We start from the raw sequence: 26682 nt of genomic DNA on the forward strand, positions 1-26682 counted from the left end.
AAACCTCATCTGATCGCTTGCGTTGGTCACCCTATTGCTGAAAAGAAAAACGTGGCACTCATCCATCCCCTGGTTTGACTATACGACCAAAGAGTTACTGGTTCAGGCAATTTTCCCGTGGCAATTCCGGTCTCAGGTGGCGCTCGACAACATTTCCGCCTCCCTTCCGTTACTACTGCTACCGCGTGGGCGGTTCTCGAACTAAAAGCGTCGTCAAGTGATAGAGCTTCCATCTTATAAAAAGCTCTTCATCGGAAAAGCTGAATCGCTAAATCATCGCAGCCTCGACCAGGGATGCCAGGACTCCCGGAAGGAGATCCACAAGAAACAGGTTTGATAGCTTGTAAGGGGAAAAGTGTTTAAAAAGCTCAACCACGTGACCTTACGTACTGATTGAGATATTAGGCCAGACCGTTTTTTTTTGTTGAATGGTATTTATGCTGATTGGCCTATTTTGAGGAAGGGTTGACGAATCTTCCGGGACGGGATCGTAGATTTTTTTGAATATTGCACTGCTTTGAGATTTCCTCTTCGATTATCCTGGGTGAAACGTTAGGACCCTTCTTAGAAGTTGTTGGAAGCGCTGAATGGTGATTGAGTGCGTTTGATTTAAAATTTCAACCTGCCCTGAGAGGGAGGCTTAAGCCGGGCACCCTTAAAGAACGCCTCCGCAGCCTTCATTAACGAAGGTGGCGCTTAAGCTGCAGAGTGTTGGGACAAATTCATTCGTTACAAATTGGTCTCGAAGACACAATAATGTCGTGTTTTCTAAGAAGTCTGCTGACCTTTTCACTCAAACCTGGAATGTATGTGAGTGAGACGTACTTTCCTTCATTTTCCACGGTTTGGTTACTCAGTGAATTATAAATGGCATTTACCCTGTTTTTTAAAACATTATTGATGAATTCATCCGGGTAGTTATTTTGGTGTAGTATTGTTTTCACTTTTCTGATACTCATTTCACGTTTTTCCACGTCGCTGAGTTTTAATGCTCGATCAATCAGCGCAATAGCTGTGTTCTTTTTATGAACATATGGACTTTCTGAAAAATAGTCCAAATATCTCCCATTTTCTTGTTTTGTGTACCAGGTTTTCTCAACTTTTCCCTGACACCTGGAAAGTTTGAGATCTAAGAAACGTAATGAGTTTTCAGTTTCTTTTTCTAAAGTGAATTTTATGCTAGCGCATTGGTTGTTGAATTCCGTCAGTACGCAGTCTATATCACTTTCCTTGCCTATAATCAAACAGTCATCAACATACCGTTTGTACATCACGAGGGTGATGCTTTTATCCCGTAGGTTTTGGATAGCTTTTTCTTCGAGTTGTTCCATTAAGAGAGACGCTATTACAGGAGATAAAGGGGAGCCCATCGGTGTACCAAACGTCTGCTCGAAGATTCTACCGCTGTACTGAAAAAACGACGCCCCGAGGATTGTGGTTAGGGCCCGTTTGAATTCAGTCCAAGGTATCGGCGTGTATGCGCTGATTTCCCGCCACTTTTCTTCTATTATTTCGAATACATTTTGTACTGGAACGTTCGTGTAAAGCGACACGACGTCCAGTGAATAGATAATGCAACCTTCGGGTACCTGAACATTCGTGATTTCCGACGAAAAGTCGAAGCTACTGCGTACGTGACGTTCGTTTTTGCCAACGACGTTTTGTAGCACGTTGGCTAGAAATTGAGCCATTCGGTATGTAGCTGACCCTACTGTTGACACTACTGGTCGGAGTGGACGATCTTCTTTATGAATTTTAGGAAGACCGTAAATTCTCGGGGGAGGGCAGTTGAACAATTTTAATTTGTTTTTGGTGTAAGTGGTAATGTACTTATTCTCGTGCCGCGAATCCAACATAGTGTTAATACGTTTAAGTATCTTTTCTGTTGGATCTGTGGACAGGGGAGTGTATGTTGTTGTGTCACTTACCATTGCTGTCATTTTTTCTTTGTACTCAGTAGCTAGCATCACGACGGTTTTATTTCCCTTGTCGGCCTTTGTGATGATCAGTTCGTCGTGTTCTCGGAGAAATTTTCGGCTTCGGACGACGTCTTTATGGATCCAATCGTTGTTTTTGGCGCGCGGTTGGTTTTGGAAGTCGACGTAGTTGTTGATCATCGTCGCGATGCTGGATCTGATGTCGTCTGCGTCGGGCTTTTGCTTTATTGCACTTTCGACGTCGGCAATGAAAGCAACGTATGGGATGCTCGTTCGTGGTTGGATGTTGAAATTAGGTCCCAAAAGCAGCGCTCGTTCCAAATAGTCGGGGATTTTCACGGTGGTTGTGTTTTCAATCCATTCGGCTTGGGTCACTATTTCACGGATTTCCTTCTTTTTGAGGAAATCTAATTTTCTGATTTCTGTCGTTCGCGTCTTCTTAAATGCGGTTGTTGTCCTTTTTATGACCATTTCTTTTATAATATTCCACTCTTCAGCATCAAGTAGGCTTTGTAGTTTTCGGGAGAGGAATATCTTTTTTGGTTTTAGGCGGGCTGCTGTTCTTTTTGTGTCGCTGATGGCTAGACTTACCATACGGATTTTTTGTTTGAGCTCCAAGAGTTTTAGCTCCTTCTTGGATTTTTCATTGTCTAGGCACATACTTATTTTATAGTCCAAACATTTCGGTACTATTTTGCATTTTCTGCAGTTTAGTAGGAATTTTAGTCGATTGTGTGTTTTTGCAATTTTAATTGTTGTTTTTAGGAATTCTCGTGAAAATCTTTCTGCGATCCTTCCGTATTTATTTGCGATTTCGTTGATCATCACAATCATCACAAAGGCCGACAAGGGAAATAAAACCGTCGTGATGCTAGCTACTGAGTACAAAGAAAAAATGACAGCAATGGTAAGTGACACAACAACATACACTCCCCTGTCCACAGATCCAACAGAAAAGATACTTAAACGTATTAACACTATGTTGGATTCGCGGCACGAGAATAAGTACATTACCACTTACACCAAAAACAAATTAAAATTGTTCAACTGCCCTCCCCCGAGAATTTACGGTCTTCCTAAAATTCATAAAGAAGATCGTCCACTCCGACCAGTAGTGTCAACAGTAGGGTCAGCTACATACCGAATGGCTCAATTTCTAGCCAACGTGCTACAAAACGTCGTTGGCAAAAACGAACGTCACGTACGCAGTAGCTTCGACTTTTCGTCGGAAATCACGAATGTTCAGGTACCCGAAGGTTGCATTATCTATTCACTGGACGTCGTGTCGCTTTACACGAACGTTCCAGTACAAAATGTATTCGAAATAATAGAAGAAAAGTGGCGGGAAATCAGCGCATACACGCCGATACCTTGGACTGAATTCAAACGGGCCCTAACCACAATCCTCGGGGCGTCGTTTTTTCAGTACAGCGGTAGAATCTTCGAGCAGACGTTTGGTACACCGATGGGCTCCCCTTTATCTCCTGTAATAGCGTCTCTCTTAATGGAACAACTCGAAGAAAAAGCTATCCAAAACCTACGGGATAAAGGCATCACCCTCGTGATGTACAAACGGTATGTTGATGACTGTTTGATTATAGGCAAGGAAAGTGATATAGACTGCGTACTGACGGAATTCAACAACCAATGCGCTAGCATAAAATTCACTTTAGAAAAAGAAACTGAAAACTCATTACGTTTCTTAGATCTCAAACTTTCCAGGTGTCAGGGAAAAGTTGAGAAAACCTGGTACACAAAACAAGAAAATGGGAGATATTTAGACTATTTTTCAGAAAGTCCATATGTTCATAAAAAGAACACAGCTATTGCGCTGATTGATCGAGCATTAAAACTCAGCGACGTGGAAAAACGTGAAATGAGTATCAGAAAAGTGAAAACAATACTACACCAAAATAACTACCCGGATGAATTCATCAATAATGTTTTAAAAAACAGGGTAAATGCCATTTATAATTCATTGAGTAACCAAACCGTGGAAAATGAAGGAAAGTACGTCTCACTCACATACATTCCAGGTTTGAGTGAAAAGGTCAGCAGACTTCTTAGAAAACACGACATTATTGTGTCTTCGAGACCAATTAACAAAATCAAAACCTGCCTATTTACCAAAACCAAAGACCAAATACCAAAATTCAAACAGACAAATGTGGTTTACTCGATTCCATGTGAATGCGGGAAAGAATACTGTGGCCAAACATCACAAACTTTGGAAAAACGGATTAAAAACCACAAAACAAGCCTCAAGCAAAGTGCCAGAGCCACAGGACTAACACAACATGCCCTAGAACAAAATCACAAGTTTAATTTCGAAAAAGCTTATATTTTAGAGAGAGTAAATCAAGAAGGAAAAAGGAAAACAGCTGAAACATTACACATTAAACTAAAGAAAGGAAATGCAGTAAATATCAAACAAGATTCCATTGAAATCTCTAAAATATATAGTTCAATATTAAAAAAACTGAGAGAGACGCCTCAATTCAAAATCCAAACTAATTCAAACACGACGACCTCAAACACGAGGACTCCAGCCGACATCACGACGACGCCGACACCGACGCCGAGAATGCTGGACACCAGCTGTTAGAAGCAGTTAAGAGTTTGGATTCAAATTAAGTAAGACAGCCGTAACGGAAGCACGCGGCGACACAATTTGTAAGTGCGAAAAAGTGAAATAATTGCAAGTCATAAAGTGTGTTAATTTAAAGTTTTTATATTTTTATCGAAATACAGTTTTCTGAAGATGGCTGAAATCATCCAGTAGGCCGAAACGTAAAAGAATTGTAATTATTTGATTCGAAAATCACCGAAAAATATCAACTTAAAAAGATAACAACAATTGGCGGTGATCAAAACCCGTAAACAAAAATTCATTTAGGATTGCTGGTTTTGTTTTTTCAATTATCCGGCCTATACTTGGATATCATTCGAAAAAAAAAACCGAAATAAATAGAAGGTAAATAGAAGGTAAAATGTATCCGTAAATTGCATGTTTTTAAAATTTCTTACAAATAATGTAAAAGCGATATACCGGTATACCGTGGTTGAATTAAAAGGAATCTTTCGATTGCTTTGATTCAGATATACCTTACTTAATGCGAGAAAGTTTAAGGGGAGAGTGGGGTAACGTGGGCCACTCTAAATATCTCAGCTGTTTGTTGAGATAAAAATCTCAATCCAACTGTCATCGTCGTCGCTTTGCGTAAGCATGTTTTTCTATATGTTGTTGACTTATGTACGCATCATATGCTTCTTTTATTTAACTAGCCCAGAAAAATGTACTTACATAATTAAAAAAAACACCTGCAAAATTGCATCCTTGGGAGACCTAAAGTACATAACAAAAATATGCTTATACGCTTATGATCTTAGTTTCGTCATGTTCTTTCTAAGGAATTTTTGATAAAACATCAATAAGTCACACAAACGCAACCAATTTGCAAATCATTGCTTGTGGGGAATCGTGGGCCACATTTTGTGGGTATCTTGGTCCACCTTTATTTTGGTGTTTTTATACACATTCAGAACTGAAAATGCGTTATTACTATCTGTAGTGAATAAATGAATTATGAAATTTTAGTTTTGGATCAACTCATAAACTTTGCAGGTTATCTACACTGCAAAAAATCCACACATTAGGGGTATGTGTCAGCTTATATAGATTTTTGCAATTTGTCTCCCAATTAAAAAATATGTGCCACACATAGGTTTCAGGAAATATTTCAGTGCTATATGTGACACATTAACATTATAAAATTTCACACATAGACATTAAACGTCTAAAAATATGCAGCAAAATATTATTGATGATTTTCATTTCTTGTCTACTTTCCGGCGTTTAAAAATCAAGAACACAATAAGGAATGATTTTTCGTTTTCAAAATAAGATTTTTATATTGATCGAATTAAGTTGAACACATTGCAAACCTAATTTTCTAGGACACCATTTTAACTGCCGTTCATCATGGGAGGGCTATCGTCTGAGCGGTCTGTTCCAAGCTAATGTTCCCCATTTTTCCCGGAGATTTGATCTGAAAGCAGATGAACGCATATTTTATCTAACAGAAATTAGAAAATCAGGAACTAAAAACTAACCTTCTTAAATACATTCTGCAAGCTTCTTACGCCGACGGTCCAATTTAGGATGTAGCTTACTGTGAGGGAGAGATGTGTACTCTGTAGTCTTTGCATGACAAAAACTTCAATTGAACTTTATAATAAAATTACTCACCTAATACTGCCTTTATGCGTATACTCCTTCGACAACACGTGTTTTTTTTTCAATTGCAGCCATTTTGAATTCGTGAAATCTTTCAAAGATGAAAATCATAAAAGCTATGTGTCACATATAAAATTAATATTTAATTCGAATACATGCTATAATTCAAACATAGATATTATTTGTATCATATAGCAGACTAAATCGAAGAACGTATGTGTAGAGAAACATAAAGGCAATGTGTGGATTTTTTGCAGTGTAGTTAATTTGAATTTGGTGGCCCACGTTTCCCCACAATTTTTCAAAATCCAAAAAAAAAATACTTTTTTTAAAACAGTCAGAGCTCGGGAAATTCATGTATTCAAATAATAATAAAAAATGCCTTAAACATTTAGAAAAGCTCCATTTATTTATTTTTTTCGTTTTATCTTTTCTAATAAAGAATTTATTAAACAAAGAAAAAAGTGACCCATGATGCCCCACTCTCCCCTACTTAATGAAAATGGGAGATGTTTATGTCTTTTGCACCTATTCTGTACTGCAAATTTTCTTTTAAAAAGTTATAATGACTGTTATTTATTCAAATTTAGACAAAGCTGAGAAAAAGTTATTTCAACCGCCAGTATTACGATTTTATTTAAATGTGGTTGTCAGAATATTTAAAAAAAGCCCATATGGTTTCCAGTTTGGCTTATTTTTTTAAGGTTAGCTTTACCTAAATGGTTTTTGTTGGGAGTTTGAAACATTATTGAACGCTGCTGAAGTGTTTCGATGAAAAAAATAGGTGTTTTTTTCTCACTGTCGTGTCGGGTTTTTAAAAAAATCACTGGATTCTGCTTTGTCCGGATTTTGTGTTGAAAAATTCCAAATGCTCCGATTTTGGCAGGTTTAGGAAAATTGTGTAGTTTTTACTTTTATCCCAGATTACTATAACTTAAAGCAGTATAAAAATATTATTTAACATTTAACTGCACCCCTTCTCCCTCCCCCCCCCCCCCTTAAATACTGTTTGCCTAAAAGCTCTAAGATTCATCATGATTGAAGTTGAATGAAAAAAATTGTAAGGAGTTTTTTGGCCCAAACCACCCATAAATGAGCTTTTTCCAAGAAAACTTTTTTTCAACACAAATATTAAAACCAGTGCAAATCCACAAAACCAAATGATATGATTAAGATATATAAAATCATTTTAAATGTATCATTTTCTGCAGGGTTTTTAACGCTTTTACCATTCTAAAGAAAAATGGCTTTTAATAATACAAATGCCTCATAGCTCTCTCAAGGGTTGATCTATTTTTACAAATAAAACGTGAAATTAAAGTTCAGAAATGCATTCATCAAAATCCAGAATTATAGATTAATTGCTTTATTCATATCAGATCTATGAAACATTCTTTGGAAACTTGTAATAATAGTAGCTCCTATCGCGTTTTATCAACTTCAATAAAACATTCACATCACATAAGAATTGTTTTTTGAAATGATTTCCACTGACTTGTTTTTTGTTAGAATGCAGTTTTTTGAAGATAAGATAATTTTTCTGTGGATAATTGGAGCACAATAACTTCGCACTCAAATCGTTTTGGTCAACACAGATGGCAGATCTTAATTCATAAGAAAAATTTCACATTAGAAATGTATTATTTCGAGACTGCTTAAAGGCAGCTTCGATTTTTTTTACATTTTTCCACAGTTTAGGGATCAGACTCTGGATTAGGATTCGCGTTCGGGAGGCCGAGAAGTACGGTTCGGTTTTTGTGTGTGCTCCGGTCGCGTTTACAAATAGCATTATTTTAATGTTTCGAGTGCCATTCGAAGGTTTATTTTATTTATACTAAAGTGTCCTTTGGTTTCACCTGCAAGTTGCTGTTAGGTTTGATTCGAAAACCAAGAAATTTTGATTTAAAAAGCGATAATTTTATGAAGAGGCTCTGCCGCCATTCGGCGATTTTTTTTTTCTTCCCCGTTGTGTGTGACAGTTCGTCGGCGTCGCGAATGTGTGGTCGCTTTTGTCATCAAAGCAAGCCGATTTTCGGATTATCTGAAAATTTCCGAAATTGGGGCGATCTGTTAAGTTAAAGCTAAGGTTAAGTTAACAATCTCAAGCAAATCATCCAAAGTCTGGGCTAAGTGATGAATTCGTTCCTGGAACAAAACAGTGTTAACGTGACGATGTGGAATATGGGCTTGGGTTTAGTCAGAATGTAATGAAAATCTCTAAGAGCACGAGACAAAACAGGTCTCAACATGAACTTGTTGGAACTTTGTTGGTGCACAACAACAAACAACAAATGGTACAGAAGCAGAAAAACTTGGTGAGGACGTTCTATTTTTTTATTTTGCTGAACTTCTCTCTCTTTTACACTACTGCTGACTTTATTATTGATGAGTGGATCATGTTACTGCCCGTTTCCAAGTTCTAGAAACAAGTTCCAATTTTTCGTATATGTTCGGGCTCTTTCCAATTATAATGATTTTGCAATACGCTTCACAAAATCCACATGTTTCATTCAGCGGCAGTTAATTTTATTTAATCTGATACACACATTTATAACAAGAAACATAGTAATGCCATACTGAAGTCTGCCAATGCTAAGCTTAATGCGACAGTATCATTTTACTTTTTTGCAGTAGGTATATTGGTTGAAACCTTCGATAAAATTATTCTCTACTTTTGTTTAACGAAGTCCCAGGTTGTACCAAGCTACAGAACTCAAAAGGCTACATTGCAGGTTACAAAGCCAATGGAAATACATGATAAGTTGCTTTGTGTTTCAACCATTTACTAAAAATTTTCTGATCATTAACCCCTCATACTATCCAGTAGACGGAAAGATACGAAGGCAAAACAGCTGATCTACAGAAACCCAAATGTTATATTCTATATTCTAAATATTATTGCGGTGAGTATAATGTTGGTAAGTATCGTAATTTCTTAATTCCTTAACAGCATTTAATGTATCAATATTCCATATATACTTTACATATTCAAAATAATTTATGAAGCGTTTGGTAGGGATATCCACGCTTCATTCCGCTCCTGTATCCTGTACCTTTCGCGGTTTTCATCACATGGTTGGCCTGGCCGTAGTAATATCTACAATGCATAGGAATATGTAACAGGTAATACGCTGAAAAGAAAAATGATAGACGCAAGTCTTCCATTTTCCAGGATGCCTACATGTTTTGGCCATGTTGATGTAAGAAGAAGAAGAAGAAGTTTAGGGATCAGACTCTGGATTAGGATTAGGAGAATTAGGATTATTATCAGGATTAAGATTAGGAAAAGCATCAAGATCAAATCAGATTCATGATGAGGATCTAATTTGGATCAGAATCCGAATGATTGTAAAAATCAGGATGAGAATGAGAATCAAGAATCGGGATCTGGGTCCGAATCCGAACAGAATCAGATAAAGATTCGGATCTACATCTGGAGATGAATCAGGATCCAGATCATGATCGCCGCCGACGGTGGGCTACAGGATAGCGTTCAAGTCTTCTAAGCCAGTGGTCATGAGATTGATTCTTGGTTACGACATATTCGGCTCTTTCCTTGGGCTCGTGGTTTCAGTATTTATAAGATATCCTTGACAGATGTACGCTTATTTGACGAAGCTGAGTCTGAAATCTGAGAGTGTTAATTCTTCAATTCTAATACCGTATTTGTTTATGCCGAGTGTTGCACTAGTGTTGCACTGGTGCACCACTAGGTGCTGTCAAACTGTTTGTTTATTCGGACGGTGTTGCACTGGTTTTGACCTGTCGGAGTTCTGCTTACGGACGGTGGCCCACCGATAATTTTGCCAGTGTTGCGAGAGAGCGTGTGAGTGAGCGAGGTAGCAATACACTGGCGAGGATTTGTGTTTGTTTTTATCGGGTACGGTGGAACACTCCACGAGTGGAGAAAACAAATACAGTATAAGAGTCTGAGTTTTGAGAATTCAGGTGTTGAAAGTCTGAATGCAAAGCCTAGGAGTCTGAATTCAGAGAGTCTTAATTCTTAAAGTCTGAATTCTAAAGTCTACACCCTGAAAGCCTGAGCTCCCAGAGTATTTAGAAAGTCTGAATGAAATCTTAGAGTCCGAATGTAACAGTTTTAATTTTAATAGTCTGAATTCAGACAGTCTGAGCTCTAAATGTCTTAATTCTTGTTTCAAAGTTTGAATTCTGAAAGTCTGAATTTCGAGAGTCTTATTTCTAAGAATCTTGAGTTCTGATAGTTTGAATTGAGCCAGAGTCTTAACTGGATCTGGATTCTTACATTCGGAATTCTAAGTCTAAATTCGAAGGGTTCGGATTCTTTGAGTTCATAGAAACTAAACTGTAACTATCTCAATCATGATAGTCAGAATTTCGAGATTCTGAATTTCGACAAACTTAGCTCTGAAGGTCTGAATTCTGAGAGTCTGAATTTTGAGAGCCTGAGTTCTGAGGGGCTGAACTTTGAAAGTTGAATACTGAGAGTCAGAAATCTGTGAGTCTGAACTCTGGAAACACACAGTCTGAATTTTGAAATTTTGAATTTTCAATCTGAGACAGAATTCTGAATCTCAATTCCGAATCTGAACTCCGCATCGTCATTCCGAATCTTAATTCCAAATCTAAATTTCTTCGAAATCCGAATTCAAATTTTGGATTGTATTCCTTTAGAATGATTGAAATCAAATGATAAAAAAAATTTTTTTTAAACATTTCCAACGAAAGTGAAACCCGATTTCAATAGATTCGGCGTTGTGCTTTTCGGGATTTCGTTCGGGTACATTAAATAGAGAAAGACCGAAACCAAAAAAAAAAAACAATGGAAAAAAGAAAACCACCAAAGGTAAAATCGCGAAACCAGCGATGGGCATCGGCTACCGAAAAAATTAGCCTACATTTGACTGCCGCTTTACACGGTAATGTTACCACGCAGAGCCAGGCAGACAGGTGGCTCTTAAAATCTTTGAAACACTAAACCCAAGTGAAGAAACAAAAGAAAAATAATGGAGAGCAAACGACGAGCCACGATCGTAGGAGGCTTTTCTCTCGCGGAAAGTGCTAACGCGATCGGAAGGAAGCTTTGGCTTGGCTACCATGACAACGATCGCACAACACTTCAGTTTTTAATTTTAGATTTGGTTGTTGTTGTTGTTGTGTATTTTGTTTTATGAGTGGAAATTGAACGGCATCCGCACACGCGATCTGCCTGAAGCCTGAAACTTGTGCAAAAGTGCCTGATACGCAATTTAATTAGCGTCGGATGATGATGACTTCGTCGACGACGGCCGACAACGTTGCTGTTTGCGGATGGTTTTACTACCTTGATGATTTGATCAAATATAGTGAGGCTGTTGTTTTTATTTGTGTTTTCTTTCAAAATTAAGAGCACGCCTACCGGAAGAAAGTTTGCGAAAATGAAGCAGTAATTACCTTGCCGTTGTGTTTGGTTGAGCCGCCGCCACCGGCGGCGTTACTATTTCCACCGCACTGACATTGTTGAGGGTTTCTTAGTACAACTGTTGATCCGCTGCAACCGGTGCCGTTGACATTTGAGCCGATGTCAATCGAGCTGATGAGGTCACTGTTGTTGTTGTTGTTATTGCTGTTACAATTGTTGTTACTGGATTGCCGTCGCCGGCAACAACAGCAACAACTTCCGGAACTGTTACAGCATCGTGAAGTCACGGTTTCGGAGGTTTCATTGCTGGTCACCGCTAAAGATTGTCCACTGTCCAAATCTTCGAAGTAGTTGTTATTCCAGAACAGAGCTCCATCGCATCCCAGTCGGATGCTTGTTTTTGAGGTGTAACGATGTACGCTATTGCTACCGACGCTGGCGTTACTACACGTTACACTGGACCGGTTGCTGCCACCACCATCGCTGCAGACGGTGCTACTGCTGCTGCCGGTGCTAACGGTCGAAACAATCGAAAGCGGCTGTTTGCTACCATCCAAAGTTGGTGCCGGACTGATGGAGCGTTCGCTCTGATCGTAGTAACCATCGTCCTTTTCCGAATCGTCAGTTGAGCTTACAGTGGATGCCGCCGAGCTGTGGTTGTTTTCACCACTGCTAGTGGAGGTTGAAATGAGTGACACTGGTTCTGTGTTTGTTGTTCTAACGTTACGCTCCTGACTACTGCTGATAAAAATCTTGATACTGTTGTTCTCTTCGTTCTTGATTTTGTTGTTAATGTTAACCTTATCGTCGTACGGTTTGTTCTGTGGGTTGTTATTCAGCTTGATGTTCCGTTGGTTCCACATCTTCTGTCGAGCTAGAGCCGCCTCCGTAGGATCACTCATCGGTTCGATACATTTCTCGATTATCATTCGGTGCGACTCCAAATCGATTTCCTTGATTTTGGAAGACACAATACGGACGCTATCGTTTTTGCTGTTCAACTTGTCGTTGAGCGCATTGTTCAGCACGATATCGTTCTCGCCGTCGTCGGTTATCACTATCGACGTTCGCTTGCCGCAGATGATTTCTTGTTCTTTTGTCTCCTTTGACTTAGTGTTGTTGAAAGGGTAGCTTTTGACGCTTTCCGTTGCGGCCGATTGTTTTGAGGTACATGATGAACTCGAAACCGTAGACGATGCGGAAGAGGACGAAGATGACGACATGGGGCAGTTGGAGAATTTGCAGTTCTTGTAGCCGCAGGTTGTCGTCGTCTTGTTACTCTTGGCACTTATCGTGCTTACATTGTCGTCCTCGTTCAGCCCTCTCTCGAGAGATTTCGATCGCGCTCTTACAATATCTCTTCTAGGATGCTCTTTTCTAACCGAATCAAAGCTATCGATAGTCTCCGATGAACCTGTATGCCCATTATGTCCATCGATAATCCTCTGGATTCTCTTCCGGATCGTGTCATCCGGGTCCATCGTATTGACCGGAGTCGTGGGAGGCGGAGTTGGAGTAGGCGGACCAGAACAATTGGCAGCTGCAGCCGCCGCAGCAGCTGCTGCAATCGTGAGAGCACTTTCCTCAACCTTGTACCGAGCGCTAAACCTCTTATGAACCAGATACTTCTGCTGTTTAGCGGACATCTCATCATTCTTGGATTTGTTTTTCTCGAATCGGTGCACATTTTCCCGCACCACTCCTGGATTGATCGACGCTGGGGCAACTGGAGGAGCCGAGGTGGGTTTGCTTGCCGGAACAATTTTCCGATTCAGTGCGATGACGCTGCTACTATGCTGGCGCGAAAGAACCGACGGAAGCGAAGGAGGCGCTTGGCCACCGGCTTGGCAATTGTCAGCTGGAAGTGGCACTTTTGATTCGAGAAATAATTGATTAATGCGATGAATATCGTTCATTGATCTATGGCGTGTAATCAGATTGGTACTGGTATGGCTCTTTTGAAGTTTGTAGAGACGACTGTTGTTGCCCTCTGGTTTGTGAGAAGGCTGTGGCTGTTTGTTGAAAGTCGTCGTTTTAACCGGTGGACTTGGCTGAGGCTGCAGGGAAGCGGGTTGATCCGAGGTGGGGGACTTTTTTACCGGTGATCCAACTTGATTGATAACTCGCAGCATGCTTGGCCGATTGTTGGATGAACGAAGATCCCAGCTGAGTCTTTTATGGGCATCCAGCATCTCGGGCGGTCGCGGCTCCGGATTAGCGTTAACTTCATTAGCTTCGATCTGTTTCTGGTCTTTGTTGATCACCCCGTACAGTTTATTGTCCACATAGCGCTCGTAGCTACGGCTATCGAAATAATACTGAACGGTTTCGAGTTTGTTTTTCTTCTTGCTGTCAAATAAGGCGTACTTTTTCTTGCCATTTTTAAGTTTTACATCAGAGTCATTGATATATTGCAGTTTTGCCCCGATTTCGGCGATCGATGTGTTCGACCCGAAACCGTTATGTTTTTTGTAAACCAAATATTTAGATTTCGTTTCCTTACCGGCTGATATTGCACCGCTAGCGTTACCAGCGTTACTACTACTATTATTGTTACTCTTAGTCCCGCCGCCATTTGAGGTCAATTGTTTCTTGATTGCACTTGTCACGCTATTCTTAGAAGGCGTTGGCCCTTTAGCCTTTTCTTCACCTTCGCCGCCTGCTTTTCCATCCACTTTCAAATTTACATAGTTCACCTTCAGCAGTTCCATTTTGGGAACCTTCGAAAAAAGATCATCCTCTACATAATCCAAATCAGAGCTGCCTTCCGTCGCTCTACTAGGGGGTCGCTCCAGGGGCTGCTGAATCGTAACTCGCCGCCCGGTATCAACTTTGGGCCCAACTACCAACCCATTGATCCGACTGTTACTGGAACTTCGATTGTTCCGAAATACCTGGATTCCATGACTGCCACCACCCCCTTTTCCTCCTCCTCCTCCGCCAGGACCCGGTCCAGTAGCCGCCGGCGTCGGAGGAGGCGGCGGCTGATGCGGAGGTGCCTTCGATCGCTGCTGCCTCTGGGACGCCGCATGAATTCGCGCCGCATTCGAGTTTGACGCCTGGTGGTGCATCATCCTACTAGCATAGCTGGTGCTAACGGGTCACATAACTCGTGCAATTTTTCTAAGCTATAATAAAATAAAATTAAACAAAAATTAACACAAAAATCATAACGAAAAAAGGTCCGTTGCCAGTCCCTCGGGGAAGGTAATATGGGATTGTTTCCAAACACCTTCGGGTAGAAGAAAGAGTTAGCTACGAGATCAAAACCAAGTGATTAATTGTTTTTTTCTTCCTGTATAGACGAGAAACCCCCCGTCAAATGATGTAACTTCTGTTGAAGCGTAGACAACAGATGATCGCTACTGCCGAACAGCAAAACGAAAAAAAAAACGGATGATTATCAGCAACCTTGGGAGTACGGCATTTTTTTTTTCTCGTTTTGTTGAGCAATTGGCAGCTGGAAGATGCCAATCGCTGATTAGTCCGTTGAGAAACGTTGCGGTGACGCGACCTCATTAATTCAAGATATTTAATGACCAACTTTTAAGCAAGCCATGACGAGTTGACATTTCGTCTTAAAGAGCATCGATTTTCAAATTAAAATATCCATAAAATAAAGTAAAAAAACTATGTTTCTCACACTTTTAAGGAAACTTTCATCGTCGTCGCCATTTGCGCGTGAAAAGAGCTTAGCACTTCGGCAAATTGCACCCCAAATCAATCTGAAAGCTCTTGCGAGGTATAAGCCGAGTTGGTTAGCAATTGCACTTTGGCAAACAAACGAAAGCAGAAATTACTGTAATTGTTTGAAAGGTAACTACCTACTCAAGGAGAGAGTGATGGATGCTGCACATCTCATTGGGTAAGTACATTTTTTCTTCTCATTCTTCTATAATTACCGAAACCTAAAGTGTTGGAGGTTGTTGATCTTTTGTCTCTCGGAAAGTGCTTTTGGTAAATTTTGAGAATGATTTAAAAGTCAATACAGAGAACTTCGTTCTTATACTTTTCCGAACCTGAACATCTTCGTAACCAATTTGTTATAACCACTTGCCGATGATTTAAGAAATATAGAAAAAAAAACCCTTTTAGCTGCGATCGATTTTTAACTGTTTGTTTGCACTTTCCGCATTTTTTTTCTCTAGTCGTCGGTCTCCGATCTTCACACAATCGAAGGGAAATAAAAGCGCTGCTCGGTTCCGGTTGCCCTGTAAATGTGCTGTGCGGTGTAAGCTAAACTATTGTAATTACAACAAATCCGGAACTAAAGAGCATCGAAGCGCACTGAAGCTTTCATCTTCGAGAGAGCCGTTTTGAGCAGCCTGATGGATGATGTAGGTTTTTTTTCTTCAATTTACTTTTAAGCCACCTAGTCGGGGTTTTTAAAAAGAATAAAGACCCGTTAGATAAATGGTCCACCAAAATATGATAAGTAGCATGTTTTTTGGTTTATCCGATGATATAGCATCTATAATCGAAAATTTATTCTTACTTTTTTTAAATGAACGTTCGACCTAAATTTTTTAAATACAATATAGATTTTCACATGATTTGCGAACTATAATGCCCATTAAACCAAGAATTTTGATTTTTAAACCGCTGATGTTCGATTCTACGATATTTTTTTTGAAGGGTCACCTTCATCGTGTCCTCAGGATCTCTCTCGGGCTCAAGATATTATATCATCCTGTCTCCTGCCCATAAAGACATCCTGTAAGCCCCATCGACCTCATATTTCATTCTACCGAACCCTGAGGATCTTTCCTCGAGAAGATGATGAAAACTATCTCGTCCTGAAGTTTTCTTACTCGCCCCTGGTGACCTCTCTTTGCCGTGGTGAACTTCCTTCGAGCTGACAATCCCTGTTAGACCTTAAGAGTATGCCTTAACTCGGCCTAACGACATTTCTTTAGAACTAAAGACTTCTGTCTTGGCTCCGTGACCTTTTTCGATGTCACTAAATTATACTTGATTAATTTTTGTTGAAAACGCAGGTTTCAGTGGTGGAATAGAGTTAATCTTTATTCGTTTTGTTCGTCAAGTCCTTAAATAACTACTTATAACATAAGCGATAGCTATTTACATAATTCACTGAAGTGATATCCTCACTTATTAGTTTTCTCATTTTCGTGTGATATTCTGAGCTAACCATTCAGAATATCTGGCAACACTGGTGAGTTACCACGAACCTAAATTGAGTTGTTTGGCTTCACAGTGTGATGACGTAAACATTTGTACTGTGTTTACCATCATCAGCTGTCATCATCAATCATCACCGCTATTGTTTCAATTGCGAATTGACTCAAAGCATGCGGAACCTAAACAAACTGTTTTGGTTCTGCTCGTGGCAGCAAAAGTTGCTGTTTGCTGCTAAACCAAGGAAAACCGTAAGTTTCAACAATTTTGTTTGCCCTCGACAATCCTCTGCCTGACGACCCTGAGGATCTGTCCTCAGAAGATCGTGCATGTAATTCATCACTGAAAAGCTTATCGCTTTTTGCTTTGAAATTTGACCCTGACGACCTCTTTTGTGCCTGACAATTTTTTATTGACTCTGACGATTTCGTGCTTGGCCTGAATATAATAATTTTCAGGTGTCGAATGATCCAAGACATAACATTGAATTTGGCCTCACTCATTTCCAAATCTATAATCTCATTGTCAACCTAAAAAGCCTTTATTCTTGCCTTGGAGCCTCTGTTTGGCCATTTTCAAACCGAGGATTTCGACCTTAGAATCTCGATTCTGTGACTAAAGACATTCATTTTCGGCTTCAAGACCTTAGTATTTGTTGAAATACACTCGCGACGACCGAACGACTGGGCGACGTTTACATCGCAGCGATTATTCCGGACTGCCGAACCGTGCGGCAAATTTAAACAGTAACAGAGAGTCGCAAGTGAGAGAGAACTTCAATTCCCTATTGTTCAAGAATCGAAGAGAGAATTCGTAGTGTTCACTGGAACTGTTGCCAGTTGAACAGATTGGAAATCATTAGTGAAATGTTGCCAATACGACGGATGGATAATATAAGCATATATCAATCACTATTGTAACCTGACCTTTATACATGACTTGACAAGAATAAAGTTGATATAATTATCTATAAGGCTGAAAGTCTCTCTAATAAAGACAAAAAAAGTATTCTTTACTCTTTATATCCCATACGGTTATGAGCCCAACCAGCGTTGCCACATTAAAATCTGTATTTTCGAGCCAAAAAATCTTTTTATTCTGTATAAAAATCGGAATCGAGATTGGACGGAGAAACTTGCTCCAAGAGTTCATCTTACGATATTCAGCTACGCTGCCGTTAGCATACGTTAGCGGATTTTCGATTGCTGGAAGAAGTTGTTGGTGTTGCGGGATGCTCGACAGTCGACGACTATTCGACATTCTCAATCTGCTAATTGAGGGGAGGTGTTCAAACCCACGATTAGGAAATTTGCGTATTGACGATTGCTGGTGGAACTAGCAATCGCTAGAATAGAGTGCAGTCTTGTAAGGACCTTGCTTAGAATATAAACAAACGTTAATTCTTTTCCACCACTGAAACCTGCGTTGAATACTACTTTCAACAGTTTTCGAGCTGTAGACCTACGTTATTGAGCCGGAAGAGCTTCATGCATGGTTTTTCTGTCACTGCTAACAACATTCAGGTTGAGCCCAAGGATACAACCCCCCCCCCCCCAACACCAGAACTTCTCCCAATCGAAAAATATTGGACGATAGTTAAGCAAAGCCGTTAAAAGACCCAACATATCTGTAAGCAGCGAGAAGCAGTTCGCGTTTGGCTTGGAAACTTGACGATTTCGTGCTTGAACAGCCCTTATTTTGAAGGTGTGTGTGTGTGTGTAGAATGTTGCTCCTATTTTGATTTTGAAATTCACTATTCAGTTGTCAAAATGCCGTCCAAGGAAGAAGAGCAGCGTATCAAAATTTTGCTCGCGCATCGCGAAAATCCGAGCTACCCGCACGCAAAGCTGGCAAAGTTGCCAAATCAACCGTTACAAAAGTAATTATAGTGGTCCAGGAAGTCTGGATCGGGGGGAAATCGAAAACCGGAAGCCGCTGAGACGACAAAGAGAGTTGCCGGTAGTTTCAAGCGAAACCCTAACCTCTCTCTCCGAGATGCCGCAAATAAGCTGGATGTATCGTCTACAACCGTGCATCGAGCCAAAAAACGAGCCGGACTATCGATTTACAAGAAGGTAGTGACTCTAAATCGCGATGATAAACAAAACACGACGGCCAAAGCGCGAGGCTGTACACGACGATGTTTGACAGCGTGGTAATGGACGACGAAACCTACGTCAAAGCCGACTACAAGCAGCGTCCGGGACAGGAGTTTTATACGGCAAAAGGAAGGGTAAAGGTAGCAGATATTTTCAAGCACAAGAAACTGTCAATGCTCGCGAAGAAATATCTGGTTTGGCAAGCCATCTGTACCTGTGGCTTGAAAAGCAGCATTTTCATAGCTTCCGGGGCTGTCAACCAAAAAATTTACGTGAAAGAGTGTTTGAATAAACGTCTGCCGCCTTTCCTGAAGAAACACGGTTGTTCCGTACTGTTTTGGTCGGATTTGGCATCTTGCCATTACGGTAGGTTCCCAAGGACAAGAACCCTCCCAACACGCCAGAGCTCCGCCCAATTGAGAAATACTGGGCTATTGTCAAGCGGAACCTGAAGAAGACCAAAAAAACTGCTAAGGACGAGCAGCAGTTCAAGGCAAACTGGCTTTCTGCGGCGAAGAAGTTGGACAAGGTGTGGCTGTACAAAATCTGATGGCAGGGGTTAAGCGTAAGGCTCGGCAATTCGGATTTGGAAAAGCGGAAGCCTAACTGAATATTTTTCCTGAATTTTATACTAATTAAACTTGAAAAAGAAATTAAATTTGATTTTTTAAATAAACGATTTAACCGATTAACACGCGTTTTCCCTTGACCAAATTTTGACCGTATAACCCTTTAAGAGGAGCTTACGTGTTCGGAAAACGTCAAAAGGCTGAGTGAAAATTGCAAACCTCACTGTATTGTATCGGAAGATTGATGCTCTAATAAGAAATAATAAAGAAATATGAAACCAGGGGTGTGAAAAAATAAGTCTTTTGATATCGCAGTACAGTAGCGACGGCAATCGTCTATTTTTCAATCAGTTTATTCTTACTTGTTCGGCAGCAATGACAAAACGTGTTGTTCACAGTTATCACAACACATGGATCGTCAAAACATTACATGGAAGACACCATTTTTCCCAAGATCGTTACTTCTCAAAACAACAAAAGGAAGTCAATGGTGCATTGCCACCTGGCAACGGCACATCCGGCCTACTATGTCATACACCCTCCTGCCAAAATTGATATAGGTACACCGAAACCGAAGCATTGTTTACTTTGACATAATCTGACCCCTTTCCCAAGTACAGGTAGATAACTCATTCATGGCTTGCTGTTGCTCACTATACTTAATACTTAAGCAGTACGATTCAGCTGCTTCACAAAAATAATGGAAGTTGAATTTTCACTTTCATTCGCATCGAAAAGCTTCTTGAACTTGCGCGGTGTGCCATCATCATCTTCTCTGTTGTTTTTTGTATATAATTTCAATGTTGTAATACCCTTCACGCCCTCAGATTACTACCGAAGAAGAGAAGTGCTTCTTCAATTTGCTGCTGGTTGTGAGGGTGCTGTTGTTGCGGGGAACGATTACTTCATTTTTGCATTAAATATATTAAAGCATGAAAAATAAGCATAAGCAGAATCCCATCGGTCGAGGAGAAGAAGCCAGTCATCATCAGCAGCAGTGCTGAATATGCTATGCTATGTGTTTTCACTTTCAATCTCCCATTCTGCGGTTGTCGGTTTTGTTTTCGTTTCTCAAAAGGTTTATTTATTTTCCCGCATCGGAATGTGGAGCCTTTTAAAATGTTTCTGTTGCGGCTTATGGTGGTGCGACTGTTTCTCATAACGCATTTGCCTACTTCTAAGTGCGAGTTACACAGTAAGAGTGGAGTAGTAAAGTGCACGCATAAGAATTACGATTTAACCAAATGAATGGGGGTTGCCCTGAAACTATCTCTGATTTTAAAACCGGATCGATCCAACATTATTCAATTAAAACCCTTCAACAGTGTATATATAAAGCGCTATATTTTGAATAATTTAAGCAAAATGTGCTTTTTTATCCAGTTTAGAGCTTAATGTTCTTCGTGTTTCATAAATATTCGAAGATTATTCTATCGACAATTTATACTGACAATTTTGTGCCCTTTATGTGACCTAAGTATATATTAATCACTTTTGCAACTTTCAAGTTCATAAATCAGTACATAAAGATCACAAATGGGAATTGGGCAAAATAAGTCACGTACAACGGACACCGTCAACATTGTCAAAATTGTCAAAACTGTCAAAATTGTAAAAATTCTCTGAATTATCAAAACTGTCGAAAATGTCAAAATTATCAAAATTGTCAAAATTGTCAAAATTGTCAAAATTGTCAAAATTGTCAAAATTGTCGAAATTGTCAAAATTGTCAAAATTGTCAAAATTTTTAAAAAATGTCAAAATGGTCAAAATGGTCAAATTGGTGTCATTTTTGACATTTTTGTCATTTTTGTCATTTTTGCCATTTTTGCCATTTTTGTCATTTTTGTCATTTTTGTAATTTTTGTAATTTTTGTCATTTTTGTCATTTTTGTCATTTTTGTCATTTTTGTCATTTTTGTCATTTTTGTCATTTTTGTCATTTTTGTCATTTTTGTCATTTTTGTCATTTTTGTCATTTTTGTCATTTTTGTCATTTTTGTCATTTTTGTCATTTTTGTCATTTTTGTCATTTTTGTCATTTTTGTCATTTTTGTCATTTTGTCATTTTTGTCATTTTTGTCATTTTTGTCATTTTTGTCATTTTTGTCATTTTTGTCATTTATGTCATTTATGTCATTTTTGTCATTTTTGTCATTTTTGTCATTTTTGTCATTTTTGTCATTTTTGTCATTTTTGTCATTTTTGTCATTTTTGTCATTTTTGTCATTTTTGTCATTTTTGTCATTTTTGTCATTTTTGTCATTTTTGTCATTTTTGTCATTTTTGTCATTTTTGTCATTTTTGTCATTTTTGTCACTTTTGTCATTTTTGTCATTTTTGTCATTTTTGTCATTTTTGTCATTTTTGTCATTTTTGTCATTTTTGTCATTTTTGTCATTTTTGTCATTTTTGTCATTTTTGTCATTTTTGTCATTTTTGTCATTTTTGTCATTTTTGTCATTTTTGTCATTTTTGTCATTTTTGTCATTTTTGTCATTTTTGTCATTTTTGTCATTTTTGTCTTTTTTGTCATTTTTGTCATTTTTGTCATTTTTGTCATTTTTGTCATTTTTGTCGGTTTTGTCATTTTTGCCATTTTTGTCATTTTTGTCGGTTTTGTCATTTTTGTCATTTTTGTCATTTTTGTAATTTTTGACATTTTTGTAATTTTTGACATTTTTGTCATTTTTGTCATTTTTGTCATTTTTGTCATTTTCGTCATTTTCGTCATTTTTGTCATTTTTGTCATTTTTGTCATTTTTGTCATTTTTGTCATTTTTGTCATTTTTGTCATTTTTGTCATTTTTGTCATTTTTGTCATTTTTGTCATTTTTGTCATTTTTGTCATTTTTGTCATTTTTGTCATTTTTGTCATTTTTGTCATTTTTGTCATTTTTGTCATTTTTGTCATTTTTGTCATTTTTGTCATTTTTGTCATTTTTGTCATTTTTGTCATTTTTGTCATTTTTGTCATTTTTGTCATTTTTGTCATTTTTGTCATTTTTGTCATTTTTATCATTTTTGTCATTTTTGTCATTTTTGTCATTTTTGTCATTTTTGTCATTTTTGTCATTTTTGTCATTTTTGTCATTTTTGTCATTTTTGTCATTTTTGTCATTTTCGTCATTTTTGTCATTTTTGTTGTTTTTGTCTATTTTTGCCAATTTTTAGAATTTGTCAATTGTATCAATTTGGACTATTTTTTAAGTTTTGTTAATTTTGACAATTTGGACAAAGGAGAAAATATTAGATATTTTGAAATTGTTAGCTAAATATTGAAATTCGAGCATTCCGTGAAGTTTGGATGTGTTTAAATTAAATAGCACTTTCGATTAGAGCCATCTGCTGATGAATAGAAAATTTTCATCTTTGTATAATTGAATCGAATAAATAACTGGAGGAAGTTTATTCCTAGAACGATCTGACTCATTATATCATTTTTTTTTTTTATTTCTGAGGAACAAACAAAACATTATTCACCGCCATATGTTCTGCTCTATCATTTCGGAAATTTTTCAAACACCATGTGGCAGATTTCGGATTCAGACACCGTGGCTAATCACGATCTGATTCCGAAGAACAGGAACGAACCATCGACACAAACCTTATTAGATATCAATCGTAGAGTAGGTAAACTTTCTAACTAGTTACCATTATCTCCAGCTAAGCCCAGCAAGAAGGTAGAGCCAATTTCAAGCCGACATTCTGAATGGGCTCTGAGGGAAGCCCAAATTTCCAACGATCCAACTTTTGGACCATCATCATCTGGACTTTCCCATTCGCTCCACTGACCAACAACAGCAGCAGGGCCCCTAAAATTAATCAGATCAGCTTGATCTATATCACAACAACTAAACTAGACTCGAAACTGGCAATTATCATCTTTTTCCTGTACGTAGCTGAGACCAGAAGGGAACCGTTTTGCCTTCATTCATTTAGCCAGTCTGTCAGTCAACGTCTGCCAACATCAACCAAGTGGTCATTTCCCATACCGCACACTCATCATCAGCTGCTTCCCGTATCTAGTAGCTCGTAGCTTACTCTTTCTTCCAAATCCCCGAAGGATGGCGGGACGTTTCGGGGCCATTATAAAACGAAAACAAGGGCATACATACCTCCAATTACGAGAAGAGATCCATTGCTGGTAGTGGTTCCAAAATTAAAGGCTTCCCCCAGAAAGGCCTACTGGAGGCCACTTGCTGAGGCTGAGCCCCGCCGAGTTTGCTGCGATTTACTTTTATTCGAACATACGGCTCCTCTGACTTCTGCATACACGTACGTCAAATGGTTGAAGCAATAAACGACGAAAAATTAAATTAAGTAAAACGAAGAAGAAAACGGCTGCAGCCCAACTATGACCGACACGGATCGACTAAACGTACTAAACGCGATCCAAAAAAAATAAGAAAGAAAAACGGGAGTCCACTACGTGTTGAGAAATGATGTTCGTTCGCATTTTGTTCGTATCAGCGCCATGAAGAGAGTACCGCTCACAGGTGTTAACCTTGTTTTGTACTACCCTGTGTATATACCTTAATCGGACCGCTTTTAGTTCCCATTTCCCAGCGGCTGCTGAATTTATGAACTATTGCAGCACATTATACTTTCGAACTGGAGCTCAGTTTGAAAATATAGGCAGGTACACACGCGCTGAGCGAGAGTGCAAAAACACACATTAGTGGTACGCAGAAAAAAATGGTTCATTTTGCTGAATGCTACGGTTAAAAGGGGAATTGGGGGTTTAGGGGATCGATAGTTTCTTTGGAGTGGTTCAGATTTAGGTAAATTTTTTAGATTGCAATAATATTTGAAACAAATATTTCACCCGAAGACTGCAATACGATTGGACTTGAAGTAAAAAAGTTATTGCAGTTCAAAGGCTGCAAATTTTGTCCAACACTCAATGAGTACTTTTTACGCATTGAGTTTTCTACGAGAACTTTCGACCAAAATACAATCCTTGAACCGCAATAACTTTTCTGTTTCAAATCCAATCGAGTTACAGTCTTCGAGTGAAATATTTGTCTCAACTTAGGCTTTAAGAAAATCAACCATCAAAAACAATCGACTACTGATGAAAAAAGTTATTGATGAAAAACCAGTATTTTTCGTTCCTCCCGGGAAAAATAACTTAAAATTTTATTCACGTTTGAGACTCAAGCAGCCCCTCTCTATGGTCAGATCTTCCTGAAATTTGGCATTTGACCTTCTGGTAAGCTAATAAATAATTTTGATTTGAAGCGAGTGAGATTTATCATGTTTCATTATTCCTTTACTATTATAAGTGTACTGCGATTCTTTGTTTGAAATTGATATTTAAGGCAAAAGAAAATCAGATTTTTTAAATGCTAATATCGAGTTTCAAACTTTGGCTGAAACAAAATTTTCTCTAAAAAAATGCGTTTTTTATAGTCACTAATATCAACAATACTGTTGATCATACGCAAAAACAATGTTCAGATGATCGATAGAAAATTTATTCACCTTCACTATGCAAAAGAGAGATTACAAATTACTGTTATGCCGTCCGAGATATTTCACTCTAAGTACAAGAACTTTTTTTTATTTTTCCGAAATTTCATATTTGGAGCATAACTCCAAAACGGCCCGATTCAGCGCCCGATTTTACATTAAAAATGACCTTCAGTTTACTAAGTTCAAAAATGCTGTAAACTAGTGTTATTAGTATAACGTTAACATGTGCAAATTTGTGTGACGTTCTGTAAAGTGATTTTTGAGATATGTATCGTCCAATACAGAAAGTCATTGGATAAATTTTTTGGAGACTCAAAAACAGCTGGAAATTAACTATTCGACTAAGATTCATATGGTAAATTGTTTAAGGAGTCCTAGGGGATCTAAAAGTCTGCATTCTAATTTTCACTATTCATAGAGTGCAGATTCCATGAAGGTAGGGAATATTAGAGGTTTATCAAGAGCAAATAAAAAAAATCGATTGCGAAAGTGACAAAAAAATTTTTTTTACTGGTTCATCTAGCTAACTAATAAACAAACCTGACTTCATTTCTCCAAGAAAAAAAAAGGCTGCCCGTTGCAGAAATAAACAAAAAAGCGGTGGTGAAATCGTGCGCATAATATTTGGACCGCTAGCGGAGAGATGTTTTGAAAAATTACCTTAAGGACAGGAAAACGAACTCTTAACCGTGCACCTGGCAGGTTTTCAGCCAGAAAATTTTCGTTGGAAAGTCTCGCCTGAATATTTCGAGGATGAACAAAGACAAAATATTAAAAAGTTTGATGTCTAGCACTTGACGATCGGTGAAAGCTGCAAATCAGTCAGTGTTACACAACTTTTGACACAATAAAAGGCTAAATATTCAAAGAAAGCCGACAATTTGGACATGTGAACATTATGTAAATACGTAAAAACCGAATATAAGAGGTCAAATTCTTCGGGATGTCTGCTCGGGAAAGGTTTCAACCAGATTCCACTTGTATTTCTTCTACGTAAATATAATTCTTTTGAATTTTTTCCATTTATAACCCTATTTGCAAAGCGCTCATAATGTCTCAATATGTAGAAGTTGTAACTCTCTTTAAATTTTATTTAAATTTTTCAACTGTTTTCTTTATTTGTGTTTAGAATAAGGTTGCCAGATTGTCCGGTTTTATCCGGGTTTGCCCGGATATTTAAGATAAAATTTGAAAAAAGTCCGGTCCAGCCCGGTTGCCCGGATTTCATTAGAAAAGCCCGGATTTTGCCGGGTTGATTCTCATTTTTATTCTCAAATCAAACTTTAAAAACAAATAGTGTTATAATTTTTTTTATTTATGCTTCTAAAACGAAATTTTCTGAGCTAGTTTCATAAAAAAAAATCATGAAGGGTTCATTCATCATGAATGCCTAATATACAATTTAAAATCTGTTGGTAAATTTCAATACATTAATTCAAGCGGTTTTACAAGATGGTGCCATCTTAGATTTTTATCACAAGCTGTCCTTTTATCTTGTTTAAAATTCTAATAATAATGCTTAGACTGTCTTCTCCTCTAGTCTTTCAATTTTAAGCTGTCCCTAAATCGCTTCAATATTCTCAGGCGGTTCTCTCAACTCGCCTTCCATTTTGTAGTTGTCATCTCAATTCACCTGATATTGTAATCAAAACCCCCAGGCTGTCCTCTCAATTCGTCTCTAAATTTCAAGCTGCCCTCTCAACTCGATTGAAATCCGCATAAATATGCTTGGGCGGTGCTTTAAAAACATTTTCCAAAAAAAGCTGTTCTCCCAACCAATTTGCTAGAAATTGTTATCAACCCTTCAATGCATAGTGTTGTTTAAAACAACAGTAAAAAAAAT

General features: G+C 38.4%; 1 protein-coding gene across 5 annotated transcripts in view; it reads right to left on the reverse strand.

The window, feature by feature from the left end:
- The window catches only part of LOC129751686 (guanine nucleotide exchange factor DBS), a 361927-nt gene that overhangs the window by 112955 nt on the left and 222290 nt on the right, over positions 1-26682 (reverse strand). The window contains exons 3-4 of one of the 5 annotated variants that reach the window (XM_055747342.1): positions 23480-23629; positions 11587-14682 (exon numbers count right to left, since the gene is read on the reverse strand). The exons of the other annotated variants lie outside the window; for them this stretch is intronic. Of the exons in view, the coding sequence (XP_055603317.1) occupies positions 11587-14628 (3042 nt within the window). The 5' untranslated portion in view covers positions 14629-14682; positions 23480-23629. The remainder of the gene's footprint in view (positions 1-11586; positions 14683-23479; positions 23630-26682) is intronic. 5 annotated transcript variants of the gene reach the window in all.

Source organism: Uranotaenia lowii, chromosome 3 (genome assembly GCF_029784155.1).
Source record: "Uranotaenia lowii strain MFRU-FL chromosome 3, ASM2978415v1, whole genome shotgun sequence".
Lineage (NCBI taxonomy): Eukaryota > Metazoa > Arthropoda > Insecta > Diptera > Culicidae > Uranotaenia > Uranotaenia lowii.